Source organism: Papio anubis, chromosome 4, assembly GCF_008728515.1.
Source record: "Papio anubis isolate 15944 chromosome 4, Panubis1.0, whole genome shotgun sequence".
Taxonomy (NCBI): Eukaryota; Metazoa; Chordata; class Mammalia; order Primates; family Cercopithecidae; genus Papio; species Papio anubis.
In genome coordinates, this window is record NC_044979.1 from 93,188,765 (window position 1) to 93,210,323 (window position 21,559).

At 39.4% G+C, this 21,559-nt stretch overlaps 1 protein-coding gene and 1 pseudogene across 3 annotated transcripts in view; both read left to right on the forward strand.

The window, feature by feature from the left end:
• The window catches only part of KLHL7 (kelch like family member 7), a 69,382-nt gene that overhangs the window by 21,057 nt on the left and 26,766 nt on the right, over window positions 1-21,559 (forward strand). For all 3 annotated transcript variants that reach the window (XM_009203244.4, XM_009203245.3, XM_009203247.4), the window contains 2 exons: window positions 13,736-13,911; window positions 17,145-17,319. In XM_009203244.4, the coding sequence (XP_009201508.2) occupies window positions 13,736-13,911; window positions 17,145-17,319 (351 nt within the window). The remainder of the gene's footprint in view (window positions 1-13,735; window positions 13,912-17,144; window positions 17,320-21,559) is intronic.
• LOC103882977 lies at window positions 1,855-3,510 on the forward strand (annotated as a pseudogene).

Consider the following 21,559-nt stretch of genomic DNA (forward strand, 5'->3'; position numbering starts at 1 on the left):
GGAGTTAGTCTGTGCTAAGCACATCTTAGGCTTTGGGCTTCTGAGGATACCCTCAGTTTTGCCTCTGGATACCTTCTATCCTCATTGTTCACAAAGCTGGGAGGAAGGGACAGCCCAGCAACCTAGAAAGTAGCCTGATTCCTGGCTAAGCTTGTGGCAAAGACAGTGGCCCAGCCAGGTGAGCCAACTGCCATAACCCAGTAACTGGTGAAACTGCTTCTGCTTGCTTTCTGTTTAACTCTGAGCATGGCTCTCAGTGTCAGCTGATTGGAGAATTCCTATCATAGTTTTCACCACCTGTCAATTCTCTGCTGCCCAGAAAGTATCCAACAATCGGGCTTCCACAAATGCTAAAGGGACCAGTGGCAGCTGATGGAATCGGGCAAAGATCATATAAAAAATTAAACCCAGTACTAGCCTGGCCAACACGGTGAAATCCCATCTCTACCAAAAAAATACAAAAATTAGCCCAGCGCAGGCGTGGTGGCACACACCTGTAGTCCCAGCTGCTCCGGAGGCTGAGGCGGGAAAATCGTTTGAACCGAGAGGCGGAGGTGCAGTGAGCCGAAATCATGCCACTGCACTCCAGCTACATGACAGAGTGAGACCCTGTCTCAAAAAAAAAAAAAGAGAGAGAGAGAGAAACCCAGTAGTTTGAGGAACAGAAAACCAAGCTAAACAGCCAAAGTGAATGGCTCCTGTAAGGCAAATTTAATGTAAGAAATAGTGGTGATGGCGCGCCTGTAGTCCAAGCCACTCCGGAGGCTGAGGCGGGAAAAACACTTGAACTGGGAGGCGGAGGTTGTAGTGAATGAGCCGAGATTGCGCCACTGCACTCTAGCCTGGACTACAGAGTGAGACTCTGTCTCAAGAAAAAAAAAAGAAAAAGAAGCGAACTTAAAAACATGATATGTAAAAATATGGTTTTACAGTTTTTTGACATTCAATTGTATTGAAAAATGGAATGGATACTCTTAAAAATCAACCCGAAGAAGATCAAACAGGAAGTTGCCTCATGATGCAAAACAAAAATGCAAAGGAAGCCACTAGTGAGAAGATAAAAGAAAGGGAAGGAAAATACAGGAACTGCAGTGTGAGGTAGGAGTTCCAGAAGGAACAGATGGAGAAAGCAATTATCGAATAAGACGACAACTTCTTTGGGTTTAAAAGAAAAAAAAAAGAAAAATCTCTCGGACTAAGTTATACTGAGTGCTAAACCTGATCAGTGAACTAAGATATTCCTCCCTCAGATATATTCTAGTGATATTTTTCACCTTCAGAGATCAAAAAAGAGCTTACATTTGGGGTGATAAAAGTATTCTGGAACTAGATAGTGGTGACTGTGGTACAACATTGTGAATGTAGTAAATGTCACGGTAAGTTTTATGTGTATTTTACTACAATAAAAAAAAAAAAGTGACCCTACGGCTAGCAGGTCCCAAAAGGAACTCCCGCACCTGTTAGCAGTCACTCCCCATTCTTCCTCTGGCAGCTCTGGCAACCATGAATCTGCTTTCTGCCCCTATAAATTTGCCTATTCTGAGTGTTTCATATAAACAGAATCACACCAAAGATGGCCCTTTGTGTCTGGCCTCTTTGAGCACAGTGTTTTTAAGGTTCATCCATATTGTAGCATTTATCAGTACTTCCTTTCTTTTTATGGCTAAATAATATTCCATTGCATGGATATACCAAAATGTGTTTATCCATTTAATGATTGGTGAATGTTTGGATTGTTTCCAAGCCAGCACATTTTATAGAGAAAAAGGAAAGCGCTGGTTAACTTGAACCAAAAAAAAAAAAAAAAAAAAATGTTTCTGCCTTTTTGCACCCTGGGGGGTGGTTAGGGGATCAGGTGAGTGCACAGGTCAGACCAAAACCCTGCGGTTGGCATGGCTTGGGCCTCTGTCCATGGTTGCAGGGGCATCTCCGCAGCTACTGCATGCAGTGATCATGGGGGCCCCAGCCCTGGGCTTAGGCAAGGGTGCCGTGTTGTTGTACATCACCAAACACTTCAAGCTGAGGCACCTCTCCAGCAGGGACTGCTCCAGGACAACATGCTACAGGGCACAGAAATTGGTATGTTAGCCAAGGCTTTTCTTGACCAAGGGAAACTCATTCCAAATGATGTTACGACTCGGCTGAGGCCCTTCACGAACTGAAAAATCTCACCTAATATAGCTGGTTGTCCAAGGACACTGCCATAGGCAGAAGCCCTAGATGAGCTTATCAGATAGACACAATGATTAACTCGTATGTGCCCTTTGAGGGCATTTAAACAACACTTCACTGCCTGCTATTCAGCCAGCCAGTGGCGGAGTCTGCTACATTGAATTCAACCCTCCCCAAACTGTGGGCATTGCTGATCTGACTGGGAGGCCTCTCATTCAGCCTGAGGGTGATAGACCAGAGACACAGTTATCAAGAGACTGAAGATTTATGGAGCCAGTCCCAGAATTTACCAGAAAAAAAGGATGTTGGAAACACTCTCCAGAGCAGAAACCAACAAGATTTAACACTATGTTTAGGCTTTCCTACAAACTAAAGTTCCACAAATAAATCAGAAAGCCCCAGTTACTCCATGAGGAGAAATGATTATAACTAGTAAGATGAGCAGAACCTCCTTATCCTTGGATTTAGAAGCTCCTTTTCCTAAGAATGGAGGATATATAAATAAGAATGTATGCATGTGTTAGAATGTATGCATGTATAAATTCTTTGAAAATTATATTATTTCTACAGATTTTATTCTGGATACTAATGATGTGCCAAATGAATCAGGTACTGATTCATCTTTTAAAATCATCTAATGTGTTTTATCCAGTTATCTTCTAGCAGTGTGCAATTCAAAAGCATCAGCAGTGTCTAAACTTTTAAAACATCTGTTAGAGCAAAGTTAAAAGAGCAATTAGTAGTCTTTTTTCTTCAGTAAGAGTAAGTGGTTGATAAAATTTTCATATTTTTCTGGAAAAGTTTTTAAAAGTTACACGTCATTTGGGGAAAATATCTCAAAAGTTTTTCATAGAGATATTTCTAGCCCTGTGGAACATGGATTTGTGAGGCATCACGTCTATAAAATTCCAGAAAACCAGCAACTGGATTTAGAGATCTGTTGCAAGATGCAAATTCACTGCTGCCTTTACACCAAGACATTTATAAGCTAACCATATTGCTATATTTATTTTGTTGTTAAACATATCTTCAGTTTACTCAGAATTTTCAATTTGCTATACAATTATCAATTAGCATATGGGAATATATTACTTTAAGATGACTTGTTTTCTTTTGAAAATACATATGTGCTGAGGAATATGATTTATGTCAGAAATTGACATTGTAAGTTCTTGGATAAGTTCTTGCACCACAGTGGAATGAATTTTCAATGGAAAATGTAATTTAAAGACTTATTTTTTCATCTGTTACTCAGGTTTAGTAATGTATGTTTTAAGATCTACTTGCCAGTTTCTTTTCGATCAAACATGATCTGCCTTGATAAATAACAACATCTGGCCGGGCGCGGTGGCTCAAGCCTGTAATCCCAGCACTTTGGGAGGCTGAGACGGGCGGATCACGAGGTCAGGAGATCAAGACCATCCTGGCAAACACAGGGAAACCCCGTCTCTACTAAAAAATACAAAAAAAAAACTAGCTGGGCGAGGTGGGGGGTGCCTGTAGTCCCAGCTACTTGGGAGGCTGAGGCAGGAGAATGGCATAAACCCGGGAGGCGGAGCTTGCAGTGAGCTGAGATCCGGCCACTGCACTCCAGCCTGGGCGAGCGAGACTCCGTCTCAAAAAAAAAAAAAAAAACAACAGCAACATCTGGTACCAAGAAAAAGAAAGAAAAAAGATTAAGGGTAAACCTGGCCGGGCGCAGTGGCTCAAGCCTGTAATCCCAGCACTTTGGGAGGCCGAGACGGGCGGATCACGAGGTCAGGAGATCAAGACCATCCTGGCTAACACAGGGAAACCCCGTCTCTACTAAAAAATACAAAAAAAAAACTAGCTGGGCGAGGTGGGGGGTGCCTGTAGTCCCAGCTACTTGGGAGGCTGAGGCAGGAGAATGGCGTGAACCCGCGGAGCTTGCAGTGAGCTGGATCCGCCACTGCACTCCAGCCCGGCAGTCAGAGCCGCATTCCTCAAAAAAAAAAAAAAAAGGCGGGGCATGCGGCTCACTTGCAATCCCAAAGCACTTGGGAGGCCGAGATACGGATCACAGGTCAGGAGATCGAGACCATCCCATAATATGGTGAAACCCCGCCTCTACTAAAAATTGCCAAAATTAGCCGGGCGCCGGCGGTTTCACAGTCCTGCTCACACGGGAGGCCTGAGCTGCAGGAGAATGGCGTTGAACTCCGAGGCGAGCTTGCAGTGAGTGGAGATTGCACCACCGCACTCCAGCCTGGGCGACAGATCGAGACTCCGTCTCAAAAAAAAAAAAAAGAGTAAACCTATGGCACTATGTAAAGTGAACATACTTTGTTGTTAGGAAATAGAAACAATAGATCAGGCAAGTCTGGGGAGTATTCCCTTTGCATAAGTAACAAACATAATTAGTAAACAGGTATAGCAACAAAAAGAATTTACATAATGGTTAACAGGGATCAGGAACGTGACTTTCCTGAAAGAGTTATTTATTTCTGATGACATTGATACCTGGTAGTGTTCACTGCCACCCTATCTTAAGGGGAAAGAAGTTCTGCTGGTGAATGTCATCTGAGCAACCATTTAAAAATTTGAATCATTTTAGATTCCTTAGTGGGGCAACAAGGATGCATGCTTATGTACTGTGACTTGGTAGGAGAAGCGGGCCAATATGAGAGGTGGAGATAAAACTCGACTGTCTTCCGTGGCATATTTACTTTTACTTGATGCTAAATCAAATGAAACAAGCCCTTGTATAGCTGTTATTAACTGCCTTTGAAAATTTGGCCTTTTTTTCCCAGGAACTTGAAACAAAAATGCCAATAAATGGTTCTTGTGTATTTTGGTGGAAAAAACCTTATTTTCCTTTTCTTTTGATTGAAAAAAAATTATTGTTGATCTTTGAAAATGAATCAAGGTTTTTAAAGAGGATTATAGTAGACATTTCATTCTTTATGAAACTTTAATGCCTATTTTTTGTGTGTTTGTGTTTTTATTTTTGTGGGTACATAGTTGGTATATTTCTGGAGTATATAAAATGTTTTGATACAGGCATGCAATGTGAGATAAGCACATCATGGAGAATGGGGTATCCATCCCCTCAAGGATTTATCCTTTGAGTAACAAACAATCCAATTACACTCTAAGTTATTTTAAAGTGTACAATTAAGTATTAACTATAGTCACCCTGTTGTGCTATCAAATAATAGGTCTTTTTTGTTTTGTTTTGTTTTGTTTGTTACCCATTAATCCTCCCCTCATTCTCCCAACTACCATTCCAGGCCTCTGGTAACCATCTCTCTACTCTCTATGTCCATGAGTTCAACTGTTTTGATTTTTAGATCTCACAAATAAATGAGAATATGTGATGTTTGTCTTTCTGTGCCTGGCTTATTTCACTTAACATAATTATCTCTGGTTCCATCCATGCTGTTGCAAATGACTAGATCTCATTCTTTTTTATGGCTGAGTAGTACTCCATTGTGTATATATACCATAGTTTCTTTATCCATTCATCTGTTGATGGACACTTACGTTGCTTCCAAATCTTAGCTATTGTAGACAACGCTGCAGCAAACATAAGAATGCAGATATCTCTTTGATATACTGATTTCCTTTCTTTTGGGTATATACCCAGAAGTGGGATTGCTGGATCACATGTTAGCTCAATTTTTAGTTTTTTGAGAAATCTCTAAGCTATTCTCCATAGTGGTTGTACTAATTTACATTCCCGCCAGCAGTGTACGAGGGTTCCCTTTTCTCCACATCCTTGCCAGCATTTGTTATTAACTATCTTTTGGATATAAGCCATTTTAACTGGGCGAGATGATAGCTCATTATAGTTTTGATTTGCATTTCTCTGATGATCAAGGATGTTGAATACCTTTTCGTAAGTCTGTTTGCCATTTGTATGTCTTTGAGAAATATCTATTCAAATCTTTTGCCCATTTTTTCATTGGCTTTGTTTGATTTTTTTCCTATAGAGCTCCTTATGTATTCTGGTTATTAATCCTTTGTCAGATGAGTAGTTTGCAGATATTTTCTCCCATTCTATAGGTTGTCTCTTCACTTTGTTGATTGTATCCTTTGCTGTGCAGAAGCTTTTTAACTTGACGTGACTCTATTTGTCCATCTTTGTTTTGGTTGCCTATGCTTATGGGGTATTGCTCAAGAAATCTTTGCCCAGACCAGTGTACTGGGGATTTCTCCCCAGTGTTTTCTTGTTGTCATTTTATAGCTTGAGGTCTTAGATTTAAGTCTTTAATTCGTTTTGATTTGATTTTTGCATATGATGAGAGATAGGGGTCTAGTTTCATTCTTCTGCATATGGATATCCAGTTTTCCCAGCACCACTTATTGAAGAGACTGTCTTTTCCCCAGTGTGTATTCTTGGCACCTTTGTTGAAAATGAGTTCACTGTCAGTGTGTTGATTTGTTTCTGGATTCTCTATTCTGTTCCATTGGTCTGTGTGTCTGTTTTTATGCCAGTACATGCTGTTTCGGTTACTATAGCTGTGTGGTATAATATGAAGTTGGGTAATGTGATTTCTCCAGTTTCATTCTTTTTGCTTAGTGTAGCTGTGGCTATTCTGGGTCTTTTGTGGTTCCATATAAATTTTAGGATTTTTTTTCTACTTCTGTGAAGAATGCCATTGGTATTTCGATAGGGATTACATTGAATCTATAGATTGCTATGGGAAGTATGGACATTTTAGCAATATTGATTCTTCCAATCCATAAACATGGACTATTTTCCCACTTTTTGGTGTCTTCTTCAATTTCTTTTATCAGTGTTTTATAGTTTTCATTATAAAGATCTTTCACTTCTCTGGTTAATTCCTAGTTATTTAATTGTATGTGTGGCTATTGTAAATGGGGCTACTTATTTTATTTTATTTTATTTTTATTCTTTTATTTTTATTTTTTTGAGACAGAGTTTCTCTCTGTCACCCAAGCTGGAATGCAGTGGCACAACCTTGGCTCACTGTGGTCTCCACCTCCTGGGTTCAAGCGATTCTCCCACCTCAGCCTCCCAAGTAGTTGGGACTACAGGTGCATGCCACCACACCCGACTAATTTTTTTGTATTTTCAGTAGAAACAGGTTTTCGCCACGTTGGCCAGGCTGTTCTCAAACTCCTGACCTCAGGTGATCCGCCCGCCTCGGCCTCCCAAAGTGCTGGGATTACAGGCATGAGCCACCACGCCCAGCCCTCATTTCTTTTTCACATTGTTCACTGTTGGTATATAGTAATGCTACTAATTTTTGTATGTTGATTTTGTATCCTGCAACTTTACTGAATTTATCCATTCTAATACTTTTCTTGTGGATTCTTGCAGTTTCTCCAAATATAAGATCATATTGTCTACAAACAAGGATAATTTTATTTCTTCCTTTCCGGTTTGGCTGCCCCTCATATCATTCTCTTGTCTGATTGCTCTAGCTAGGACTTCCAGTACTATGTCGAGTAACAGTGGTGAAAGTGAATATCCTGGTTGTGTTCCGGATCTTAGAGGACAGGCTTTCAGTTTTTCCTCATTTAATATGATACTAGCTGTGGGTCTGTTGTATATGGCTTTTATTATGTTGAGGTATGTTCCTTCTATCCCCAGTTTTTTTTTTAGGGTTTTTGTCATGAAAGGATGTTGAATATTTTTAAATGCTTTTTCAGCATTGACTGAAATTTTCATATGGTTTTTATCCTTCATTTTATTGATATGCTGTATCACATTGATTCGTGTATGTTTAACCATCATTTGCATTCCAGGGATAAATCCCACTTGGTCATGATGAATTATATTTTTAATGTGTTGTTGAATTTGGTTTGCTAATATTTTGTTGATGATTTTTGCATCAATGTTCATCAGAGATATTGGTGCCTGTAGTTTTCTTTTTTTTTTTGATGTGTCTTTGTCTGGTTTGGGTATGAGGGTAATGCTGGCCTCATCAAATGAGTTTGGAAGTATTGCCCCCTCCTCTGTTATTTTGTTGTTGTTGTTGTTGTTGAATAGTTTGAGTAGGACTGGTATTAGTTCCTCCTTAAATATTTGGTAGAATTCATCGGTGAAGCCATCAGGTCCCAGGCTTTTTTTACTGGGAGACTTTCTATTATAGCTTCAACCTCATTCCTTGTTATTGATATGTTCACGTTTTGTATTACTTCCTGATTCAATCTTGGTAGGTTGTATGTATCTAGAAATTTGTTCATTTCCTTCTAAATTTTCCAATTTATAGGCATATATTAATAGTTGCTCATAGTAACCATTAATGATCCTTTGAATTTCTGTAGTATCAGTTGTAGTGTCTCCTTTTTCATTTCTGATTTTATTTATTTGGATCTTCTCTCTCTTTTTCTTAGTCTAATTAAAGGTTTGTTCATTTTGTTTTAACTTTTCAAAAACCCAACTTTTTGTTTCATTGATCTTTTGTATTTTTTTCATTTCAGTTTTATTTTTTCTTTGATCTTTATTATTTCTCCTACTAATTTTGGATTTGGTTTGCTCTTGCTTTTCTAGTTCTTGAAGATACATCATTAGATTGTTCATTTAAGATTTTTCCTCTCTTGATGTAGGCACTTATAGCTATAAATTCCCTCTTAGTACTGCTTTTGCTGTGTCCCATAGGTTAGGGGATATTATCATCATTTGTTATCATTTGTTTCAAGAAATTTTTCAGTTTCCTTTTCAATGTCTTCAGTGATCCACTGGTCATTCAGGAGCATATTGTATAATTTCCATGTGTTTGTATAGTTTCCAAAATTCCTCTTGTTATTAATATCTAGTTTTATTCCATTGTGGTCAGGGGAGATGCTTGATACTATTAAGTTTTTTTTTTTTAATGTTTTAAGACTTGTTTTGTGACCTAGCATATTGTCTATCCTTGAGAATGATCCACATGCTGAGGAAAAGGATGTGTATACTATAGCTCTTAGATGAAATATTCTATAAATATCTGTTAGATCCATTTGTTCTATAGTGCAGATTAAGTCTGCTGTTTGTTGATTTTCTGTCTGGAAGATCTTTCCAGTGCTGAAAGTGGGGTGTTGAAGTCTCCAGCTATATAATGCCCTTATTTGAATGATACATGCTTTCTAAAAATGTTGTGACTTGCTAAACATGTATTATCACTAGGCTATCAGGCATACATTAGTCTTTATTAGAATAAAACAAAATTTCATAACTGTGGCATTTTGTCTTTGGTCCTTCACAGAGCCTACTCCATCCCACCTTCTTTCTGCTGCCCTGATGTTTCCCTGGCTTCTGAATGAGTGACTGTGTAATAATAAGTTGATCTTAAAACAGTAAAAAAGAACAAATATCAATATAAAAAAATTTACAGCCTTTCAAAGAGAAGCAGTATAGTATATTACAAAAAATAACCATAAATTCTTTCCTTCCATTTATGTACACCCTTTTGCAATATCACTTGGTAGCTCCTCCCATCAAGAGATAGAGTCTGTTTTCCTCCCTTGTAATCTGTGACCATGTGATTTGCTATAGCCTATGGGACATTAGCAAAGGAGATGTTAGCAGAGGATAGAAAAATGCTTGTGCTTTGGGATTTGCTCTCCATTGTTGCTGGGAACTCTTCTGCTGTCATGAAAAGAAGGCTAGAGACCATATGGCAGAGATGAACTATCCCAGCTGGTGTTTATAACAAGTTACTCAGAAAAGAAAGAGAATCAGAATGCCATTAATTTTTTATCTGCAACTCAAAATTAGAACATAATATGACAAGGTTGCAAATGAGAGGGAGAGAAAATTGCATTTCAAGGCATCATTCATTTGGATATTGCAAGAAAACAATCACATGTATCCCTTCTGAGAAAAGTATTGGAAGAAGTACTAAAGCTAGCTAAGTGAGAGAGATAAAGAGCTCAAGATAAAGATGTGCTGATTAGCTTTCTTACTTGCAAGCAAAATAAACCAAATGTTGCTGGTTTACACAGAAAGAGAATTTATGGAATGGCTAGTGAGTAACTCATAGCATTGCCCAGAAATCTCAAGTCAGATTTTAGAAAGAATAAGGATTTGAATAATACAAACTTGTTCAGCTAGATAACACAGAATGTTTTACTTAGTCATCAGAGAACACAGATTGTTTTCAGATACCCTTGGAGTATTTACAAGTACTGATCACCAGCCACAGAAAAGCTGGAGCACCCAAAAAAGAGGAGACACAGGCCACATCCCCTGATTATAGTGCAGTAAAACTAGAAATTAACTATGGAAGGACAACTCTTCTCTCCCGCCCCATTCTGAACACTTGAAAATTTAACCGAAGAATTATTTAGAAAATTATTTTTTAGAGATATTAAAGGTAAACTTATAGGCTATATAGAAACATGGCAATAAGCACACAATAAACTGAAATCTTTAGAATATAACCAAAGTATTTCTTAGAAGAAAATTTGTAGTCTTAAATTTTTTCCAAATAAATGTATTTATTTTTATTCTTTCTTGACTTATGTATCCTATTCAGAGAGGTAGAGAAAAATAATTTGTAAACACCTAATGAAAGTAGAAAAAAATATGATTTAAAATATAAATTAGGCCAGGCGCAGTGTCTCACGCCTGTTATCCCAGCACTTTGGGAGGCCGAGGTGGGTGGATCACCTGAAGTCAGGAGTTCGAGACCAGTCTGGCCAACATGGTGAAACCGCATCTCTACTAAAAATACAAAAATTAGCTAGGCATGGTGGTTTGTGCCTGTATTCCCAGCTATGCAGGAGGCTGAGGCAGGAGAATCACTTGAACTCCAGAGGGGGAGGTTGCAGTGAGCCAAGATTGCGCCATTGCACTCCAGCCTAAGCGACAGAGTGAGTGAGACTACATCTCAAAAAAAGAAAAGAAAATATAAAGTAATAAAGTAGAGAAGTAAAACTAATAGACTATAGACTTAGTCAGAAAAACTAAAGCTAAGTATTTCAAAATACGGTACAAAATAGCCTCAGACTTAACAAGTCTTATCAAGAAAAGATCAAAGAACAGCATCAGGAATTAGAACTATAGCTATGAAAGCAAAAGACAGTGACCGAAATTGTCTCTTTTTTTTTTTTTTTACAGAGTCTCACTCTGTCGCCCAGGCTGGAGTGCAGTGGTGTGATCTCGTCTCACTGCAACCTTCGCCTCCCTGGTTCAAGTGATCCTCCTGCCTCAGCCTCCTGAGTAGCTGGGATTACAAGCACCCACCAGCATGCCCAGCTAATTTTTGTATTTTGGGCAGAGATAGGGTTTCACCATGTTGGCCAGGCTGGTCTCGAACTCCCGACCTCAAGTGAGCTGCCCGCCTCATCTTCCTAAATTGCTGGGATTACAGGCATGAGCCACCATGCCTGGACAGATTTTATGCTTTTTAAGACAATTTTGGGCCAGGCACACTGACTCCTAAAATGCTGGGATTACAGGCATGAGCCAGTAAAAAGAAAGAAAGAAAGAAAAAAGTTATAAAACCTGAAGCTGGTAATCTCAGAAACAATAAAAAAAGTAAAGATGTATTTCTTTTTTCTTTTTGAGACAGAGTCTCACTTTGTCACCCCAATTGGAGTGCAGTGACCCAATCTGAGCTCACTGCAGCCTCTGCCACCCGAGTTCAAGCAATTCTCCTGCCTCAGCCTCCTGAGTAGCTGGGATTACAGATGAGCACCACCACACTAAGCTGATTTTTGTATTTTTAGTAGTAGAGATGGGGTTTCACCGTGTTGGCCAGGCCGGTCTCGAACTCCTGACCTCAAGTGATCCACCCGCCTAGGCCTCCCAAAGTGCTAGGATTACAGGCATGAGCCACCATGAAGATGTATTTCTAATTAGTGCTCCAGGCTTGAAGGCTTCGTGGGTTAATTCTATCAACCTTTCAAAGAATAGATTAATGCTTATGTTATTTAAATTGTTCTAAATCTCTAGAAAGGGTAGAAAACTTGCCAGTTCATTTTCCTAGGGTAAGGTTACCATAATACCAACATTGGATGAAGAAAGTGTGTGCGTATGTATACATGTATGTGTACAAACACATATAACATTTTAGTTTCATTTAAAAACGTTTATTGACGCTAAAAAAAAAGAATTCAAGAATACCCCTCGTGTGGTATGGTGATAGTGGGAAAGGTTATGCATGTGTGGTGACAACAGGGACATGGGAACTCTGTAATGTTTCTTCAGTTTTGCTGTAAACCTAAAATTGCTCTGAAAAAATGAAGTTTATTTTAAAAATAATAATACTTTGTGACCAGCTAGAATTTACTTTAAAAGTGACACAATGGTTCAATCATTTCAATGTCAAGAAATCTAGTAACGGCCGGGTGCAGTGGCTCACGCCTGTAATCCCAGCACTTTGGGAGGCCGAGGAGGGCGGATCACAAGGTCAGGAGATCGAGACCATCCTGGCTAACACGGTGAAACCCCGTCTCTACTAAAAATACATAAAAAATTAGCCGGGCGTGGTGGTGGGCGCCTGTAGTTCCAGCTGCTCAGGAGGCTGAGGCAGGAGAATGGCGTGAACCCAGGAGGCGGAGCTTGCAGTGAGCTGAGATCGCGCCACTGCACTCCAGCCTGGGCGACAGAGCGAGACTCCCTCTCTAAATAAATAAATAAATAAATACATAGATAAATAAATAAATAATTTGTAGTTTCATATAGAAGAGGGAGCAGACTTTTCCTGTAAAGGACCAGAAGAGAAAATATTTTAGGCTTTATGGACCACATGTGGTCCTTATCTCTTCTCCTTTCCTTTCCATCTTCACTTCCCCTTCTCGCCTCCTCTTTTTTTTTTTTTTTTAACCTTTCAAAAAAATGTAAAAGCTATTATTAGCTGCTGACCCTACAAAACAGGCTATGGGCTAGATTTTGCCCATAAACAGTACTTTGCAGACTCCTGACATAAAAGTTTATACCTGAATAAATTTGATGTATGTCATGTTTTTAAGTGGAGCTCCTCCGTGCTGCAGAAGTTGTCCCAAAGTAATCCAAAAGTTCAGTGCAATTCTGATTAATATCACATGGAGATTTTGTAAAGTAGAATGTGATAAGCTTATTTTAAAATTTGTCTACAAGGTAAAATGTCTAACAATAGCCAAGAAAACTTTGAAAAAACATTGAAGGGGGCTTCTCCTACAGAATATAAAAACCAGCCGGGCACGGTGGCTCACGCCTGTAATCCCAGCACTTTGGGAGGCCTAGGCAGGCAGATCACGAGGTCAGGAGATCGAGACCATCCTGGCTAACAAGGTGAAACCCCATCTCTACTAAAAATACAAAAAAAAATTAGCCGGGCATAGTGTCGGGTGCCTGTAGTCCCAGCTACTCAGGAGGCTGAGGCTGGAGAACGGCATGAACCTGGGAGGTGGAGCTTGCAGTGAGCCGAGATCACGCCACTGCACTCCAGGTGGGCGAGACTCTGTCTCAAAAAAAAAAACCAAAACAGTCTTTTATAAGACAGTATAGTATTGGCACAAGAATAGACAAATCAATGAAACAGAACAGGATCCAGATTTATGAAATTTATTCAACTAATTTTCCTGAAGTCATGCTTCATCTTAAATGTATACTTGGTTTTTCTAAAAATGATTTTCTATTCTTTTATTTTCTTTATGTATTTAGGTATAAGTGTGCTAGCAGAGTGTCTAGATTGTCCTGAATTGAAAGCAACTGCAGATGACTTTATTCATCAGCATTTTACTGAAGTTTACAAAACTGATGAATTTCTTCAACTTGATGTCAAGCGAGTAACACATCTTCTCAACCAGGACACTCTGACTGTGAGAGCAGAGGATCAGGTGACTAAATTGCCTTCTCACATTTTTATTAATAAAAATGTCTTTATTGGTTTCTTATAACTCATGTTTGGACACATGACAAGGGAAAGAGTCATATTAGGAAAGAATATGTTCTTTACACTAAACAGAGTATTGCAATCTTAGGTGCTTGCCAGGCTGGCTGTTTGAGAAATAGGTCACTTCATAGAGATAAAACCATTGGGTACCATGGTAGACAGAACAATGCCTTCCCCAAAGATGTCCACTTCCCAATCCCCAGCATCTGGAATACACCTTTGTGGCAGATAGGACTTTGCATATGTGACTAAGTCAAGGATTTTGAGATGAAATTATCCAAATGGGTCCAGTGTAATCATAAAGATCCTTAAATTTGGAAGAGGGATGCAAAAGAAGGCAGCGTCAAGTGGTGCAATATGAGAAAGACTTGACTGGTCATTGCTGTCTTTGAAGGGGGAAGGGGACCATAAGCCAAGGAATGCAGGCAGCTGCAAGATGCTGAAAAAGGCAAGGAAATGGTTTCTTCTATAGCGTCTCCAGGCAGACACATTGGTTTTAGTCCACTGTGACCCATTTTGGACTCTGACCTATAGAATTATCAGATAAACTGTCAGAAGTGTAAGCTGGGTGCAGTCATTTGGGAGCTGGGTGGGGGAACACTTTATTTCATGTATGTATGTATGTATGTATGTATGTTATTTTTTGAGATGGAGTCTCGCTCTGTTGGCCAGGCTGGAGTGCAGTGGCATGATCTCAACTCACTGCAAGCTCCATCTCCCAAGTTCACGCCATTCTTCTGCCTCAGCCTCCCAAGTAGCTGGGACTACAGGCATCCACCACCAAGCCCGGCTAATTTTTTGTATTTTTTAGTAGAGACAGGGTTTCACCGTGTCAGCCAGGATGGTCTCAATCTCCTGACCTCGTGATCTGCCCGCCTCGGCCTCCCAAAGTGCTGGGATTACAGGCGTGAGCCACCGTACCCAGCCTTATTTATTTTTTTGAGATGCAGTCTCACTCTGTTGCCCAGGCTGGAGTGTGGTGGCGCGATCTCAGCTCACTGCAATCTCTACCTCCCGGGTTCAAGTGATTCTCATGCCTCAGCCTCCCAAGTAGCTGGGATTATAGGCATGTGCCACCACACCCTGCTAATTGAGATGGAGTTTCACCAAGTTGGCCAGGTTGGTCTCAAACAGGTGACCTGCCCACCTCAGCCTCCCAAAGTGCTGGAATTACAGGTGTCAGCCACCATGCCTGGCTGTGGGAACACTTTAATATGCAGACTCAATCTCTGTTTTCAGCCCCACATGCTTCTCTGTATTTTAAGCCACTAAGTTTGTGGTAATTTGTTACAGCAGCAATAGAAAACTAATGTAGGTACTGTAAGATCATATGTTTTAGGCCGGGCGCGGTGGCTCAAGCTTGTAATCCCAGCACTTTGGGAGGCTGAGACGGGCGGATCACGAGGTCAGGAGATCGAGACCATCCTGGCTAACCCGATGAAACCCCGTCTCTACTATAAAATACAAAAAACTAGCCGAGCGAGGTGGCGGGCGCCTGTAGTCCCAGCTACTCGGGAGGCTGAGGCAGGAGAATGGCGTAAACGTGGGAGGCGGAGCTTGCAGTGAGCGCTGAGATCCGGCCACTGCATTCCAGCCTGGGCGACAGAGCGAGACGCAGTCTCAAAAAAAAAAAAAAAAAAAAGATCATATGTTTTAAGTTGCTTTTGTTCTAAAAACAAAAATTGGCACTTAGCAATGTTCTTTTGCCCAGTCTTCTTCGTGGCCCAGGGTATCAATTTGCAAGTTAACAGGTTAGACCTGGAGGACCTCACTAGGTAAATAGAAAAAATTTACTTCCATGCTCAAAATTGGTTGACTTATATGCAGTATGGAAAAGGAATAAGAAGTAACGTTAGACTGGAGAAACGTGACGAGCATTACCTACAGGTGGTCAGCATTAGCATCATCAGTGATGTCATGATAATTAGTATGCACACTTGATGTAATGAAAATGTCATTCACCTCTATGATCATCCTCCTAAAAAACCGTAACTTCAGTCTAATAAGTAACACATCAGACAAACCCAGATTGAAGGACATTCTCAACAAAATACCTGACCAGAACTCAAAACTGTCAAGGTTGTCAAAAACAAGGAAAGGCTGAAAAATTGCCACAGTCTAGAAGATTCTAAGGTTTAATGACTACATGTAATGTGGTATCCTTTATAGTATTGTGGAACAGAAAAATAACACTAGATAAAAACTAAAGAAATCCAAAAAAAAAATGAAATTTAGTTAATGTGTCAATATTGGTTCATTAGTTGTAACAAATATACCATACTAATGCAACACCTTAACAACTGCGGCAGGGTATATGAGAACTCTTTGTGCTATCTCTGCAACTTTTCTATAAATCTAAAACTATTCTAAAATAAAAAATTTGTTTAAAAAAACACCAATTCCCATAAAAAATTAACTCAGAAAGAGATCAGAAGTTGGGCCTTATTAAATCACCCCAAAATTAATTTCAAATATCACCCCAAAATTAATTTAGTGGGTATGGGAGATGTGTGTGTATATGAAGCAATTGATGTTTTGGGGGATGTTTAATGATTTGTAAGTTAAATTATGTTGAGGAACTTGGACTTGTTCAGTGCAGTTAAGTGCAGCAACAGTATTATTTTGGAAAACAATTCTTTTAAATATCCTGTAATTTATTTTTAAGTATAGAATTCTTCATATCTTAAAGTTTCTAAAAAGCAGATAAGTTTATCCATTCATAATGCAGGAATATAATATTGAAATAAAATCATGGGTGACCTTCATATCTCCTGGAATGGACGGCCTCTTGAGAAATTAACCTGTTTTCCTGGTACAAAACTAAATGAGGGTATGTTGAAACTTTTGTTGACTGCAGTTTTTTTTTTTTTTTAGTGCAATGTATATCATGTCTTTGTCTGAAAATGAAGCTATCTTTTTTTAATCATAAATTCAACATCCTCACTGTCATTACATTACATAATAGTGGTTAGTTGTAAAAAACATATTACCTACAAGACTCACTAGAGCAGTAAGTAAACTGTTCTGAAGTACCAGCAAGTGTCCAGAGATGAAAAATATTAGGAATAAGTGGTTGTCTCCTTATGAGGTTCTCTCCCTTCAATGTGAGAGTAAACATAGGTAATTGGAAATGTTGCTGTCTTCTAAGAACTTTACTGTGCTGTTTTTCCCCCTTAGGTTTATGATGCTGCAGTCAGGTGGTTGAAATACGATGAACCTAATCGCCAGCCATTTATGGTTGATATCCTTGCTAAAGTCAGGTTTCCTCTTATATCAAAGAATTTCTTAAGTAAAACGGTACAAGCTGAACCACTTATTCAAGACAATCCTGAATGCCTTAAGATGGTGATAAGTAAGTTGCCTTAATATCCATTTGTAACCTGATCATGTAGCCAGTTTCTCATGGGCTTAAAACCCTTTAGAATGGATTAGACTCACTAGCCAGGGAGAAACAGTCAAGATTTTGCTCTTCTAGATAGTTAATCCCTTGGGTTTCTGAACTGTACACTTGGAAGGGACTTGGCCTCAGCCCTTATTTTATAGGGGTGTATATCATAGAAAGTACAAATTACTTATGCTTTTTCTATTCTTATATACAATAACTTTCATGCAGTTTTGTTTCTAGTGTTCCTTTTTTATTTTACTTAGCCAAGTAGTTTACTGTGATCACGTTTTCTTTCTTCAACAGTATATATTTTTTTTCTTTTTTGGCCCAGAGATAAAAATTGCCACATTGTTTTCATTTGCTTCGATTTTCTTGCTTGCCGGCTAAGTCCCAACCCCTCAACACCTTTGTAAAATGCCACTTAATAAAATTGTCTATGCAATTAAACAATCTGTTGCTTTTCTTTCTTGGAAACATGCCTTGTAGAACCTTCCTTCTGCCTATTCCAATATGAACTGTTTGCTCTCTAGACCTGAGACACAGTTCTTGTCCTGGGGCTTCCGTCTCCACAATCCTGGGAAGCCATTTGACTCCTCTCCTGTTAGATCTGTTGTCTTCTTGGATCCTGGCTGTCCTCTATCTTAATTCTTTTTGTTTGATGCAATATATCCTCTAAAAGGTTCCTGATAGAGTATATGATCAGTAAATATTTGGAGACTTGACAAATCTCATATGTTTATTTTATCATAAAATATTGAAGGAGGCCAGGCACAGTAGGCCACACCTCTAATCACAGCACTTTGGGAGGTCAAGACAGGAAGATTGCTTGAGGTCAGGAGTTTGAGATTCACCTGGGCAACATAGCAAGATTCCAACTCTACCAAAAAAAAAAAAAAAAAAAAAAACGTAGCCGGGCGTGGAGGCATGTGCCTGTGGTCCCAACTACTCCAGTGGCTGAGGCAGGAGGATTGCTTGAACCCAGGAGTTTGAGGTTACAGTGAGCTCTGATCCTGCCGCTGCATTACTCCAGCCTGGGCAACAGAGTAAGACCTTGTCGAAAGAAAGGAAGAAAGAAAGGAAGAAAAAGAAAGAAAGAGAGAGAGAGAAAGAAAGGAGGGAGGGAGGGAAGGAAGGAAGGAAGGAAGGAAAGGAAGGAAGGAAGGAAGTTAAACTGAAGATAGAATGCTGAAAATCATTTTCAGGTAGAATTTATCTTCTAGCTTCCAATGTTATTTTGAGAAGTCTAGTGCCAATCTGATCCTTTTCTTTCTTTCCCTTTCTCTCTTTCTTTTCTTTCTTTCTTTTTCTTTCTTTCTTTCTTTTCTTTCTTCTTTCTTTCTTTTTTATTATCCATCTTTGTCTCTTGGCCTTTTTCTGAGAGATAGCTTGATTTTTTTGAACCCTTTTATTTCAGCTATAATTTTTTGTTGTTGTTGAGACAGAGTCTCGCTTTGTCGCCCAGACTGGAGTGCAGTGGCCGGATCTCAGCTCACTGCAAGCTCCGCCTCCCAGATTCACGCCATTCTCCTGCCTCAGCCTCCCGAGTAGCTGGGACTACAGACGCCCGCCACCTCGCCCAGCTAGGTTTTTGTATTTTTTAGTAGAGACGGGGTTTCACCGTGTTAGCCAGGATGGTCTCGATCTCCTGACCTTGTGATCCGCCCGTCTCGGCCTCCCAAAGTGCTGGGATTACAAGCTTGAGCCACCGTGCCCAGCCTCAGCTATAATTTTTAATTTCTGGAGTTTTTATTCTCTATTATTTCATGGCTGCAATATCTTATCACTCTAAAGTAGTCTTTGTAGTGCTTTTGAGGTTTTCTTATGTTGTCTGTATTTTCTATATTTTGAGTTTTCTTTTCCTTTTTTTATTGGAAGCTTTTCTTAAATATTTGCTTTTATATCATATGAGAGTGAGTTATTACAAAACTGATAGATCATGCTGTATGTATGATTGGGCATCTCAGTTCTTGGGCTAAACTGTAGCATAATCAGAGTAGCTGTTCATTTTTTTAATTGGGGACCCCCAGATGTCAATATTTGTAGATATTGTCTCAGGGAACTATAAGCTGGGTGTAGGCATTTAGGAACTGGATGAGAGAATATTTTGCTATTCAGACTTTCACTTAATCCATATTTTTTTTTCTTTTTTTTTTTTTTTTTTTTTTTTTTTTTTTTTGAGACAGAGTCTCCCAGGCTGGAGTACAGTGGTAAAATCACAACTCATTGCAGCCTTGTCCTCCCCGGCACAAGTGATCCTTTCACCTCAGCCTCCCAAGTAGCTGGGACTACAGGTGCACACCACTATGCCAGCTGATTTTTGTATTTTTTTGTCAAGATGATGTCTCACTATCTTGTTCAGGCTGGTCTCAAACTTCTGGGCTCGAGTAACCCTCCTGCTGATGCCTCCCAAGATGCTGGGATTATAGGCGTGAACCACAGTGCCTAGCCTTAATCCATGTTTTCAGACTCCCATCCTGTTCTATGCTGTTCCCTGAGTCTGGAACATTTCTCATTCAGTATTTTCAGAGACCAGTCCTGTGTCCTACAGTGGTACAGGTATAGTGGGTACCTGACTGTGCAACAGGGGAAGGAGAGCTGGAAGTTCAATTGTCATTTGTTCAGTATTTTAGAGTTATCTTGTTTTCATCCCTACCTGCACTTCTAGGTACTTAGTATCTCCAATTATGAGCCTTTTCAGGGTTCTGCAGGGTAATTTGGCTTGCTTTTCATTGGTGTCTCCTGGCACAACCATTTAGGTTTAACAGACACTCCATCTGCTAGCTGTCTTCATTAATTGTGTTTTGGGGTTGCAAGTCTCTTAGTATTAGCAAAGATAGAGTTTGTGTTTGTTTCTTGTTACCTTGTCGTTTGGGATAGCTTTCGAGAGAAGAGGAGAAAAAAGATCTTAAAATGGCGAGTCTGATCTCATGTTGTTTTTTATATTAAGTCTGAACTAGTCTTTTCCTTTGTGATGTGGTTGGAAAGGTCTTCCCTATTCCAAGGTGATTTTTAAAAATTAACTAAATTTTCCTCATCTGCATTTATCACTTATAGAGTTCTTCTTCTCTTTTTAAAAAAAATTTTAAGGGTATATCTTACTGAAATCATTTGGGTGTGAAATAAATAATATTTTTCCTAATATATCTGATAAGATGGTTCAATACCATTATTGAATAATTCATTTTTTCCCACTGATTTGAAACTGTTAAACTAAATTTCCATATATCTATATATACACACATCACTTTAGTCTTTTGGCTAAGATCAAGTGTAGTGTAGGTACACATACACATAGTTTCTCCTCTACTTCATTCTAATACCTTTTAATTATTGTTATCCTTCATTTAAATTGCCATGTGTCTCTGGAGAATTTGTAATTTTCTTATGAGTTCTGCATTCTTAATTTATTTCAGATACTTTTGTTGTCATTGTAAATTGTATCTTTTTCCTTTTATGTATGTATTATTTATTAGCCTGGCTTTTTTTTTTTTGAGACAGAGTCTCGCTGGCTTCCAGGCTGGAGTGCAGGGGCACAATCTCAGCTTGCTGCAACCTCCACCTCCTGGGTTCAAGTGATTCTCATGCCTCAGCCTCCCAAGTAGCTGGGATTACAGGTGCTCCACCACACCCAGATAATTCTTGTATTTTTAGCAGAAACAGGGTTTCGCCATGCTGGTCAGGCTAGTCTGAAACTCCTGGCCTCAATAGATCCACCCACCTTTGCTTCCCAAAGTGCTGGGATTACAGTTGTGAGCCACCAAGGCTGGCCTACCCTCGTCATTTTTTATGGTCTTTTTTCCTTGCTTGTGTTTTCAGTTCTTGCTTTACCTTAAACTTTTCAAATGTTATTTTATGTTCTATGTTTCATAATGCCAGTATCTGAAGTCCCTGAAGAACAGTGCTGCTATTTGTTGGTTCTATTGACTTATTTCTGGTGGCTTAATTCCTTATATGTTTTGTAATTTTGAATGGTATGCTTATATTTGATTGACTTTAATCACCAGGAATATTGGGAGGCTTAGGTAGCGTCTTCTCTGTTCTCTGGAATGTCTTCTCTCTTCTCCTCAATAGGAGAATGGTGTTTGCTTTTGCCGAGTTCTATAGGGCACAACAATCCAGGACTACTTTGAGTTTTCTTTGGCTTATGGTTTCCTAGGCTTGCAGGCGGGGTAAATTCAAACCTCAAAGCTGCATGAAGGTAGGGCTG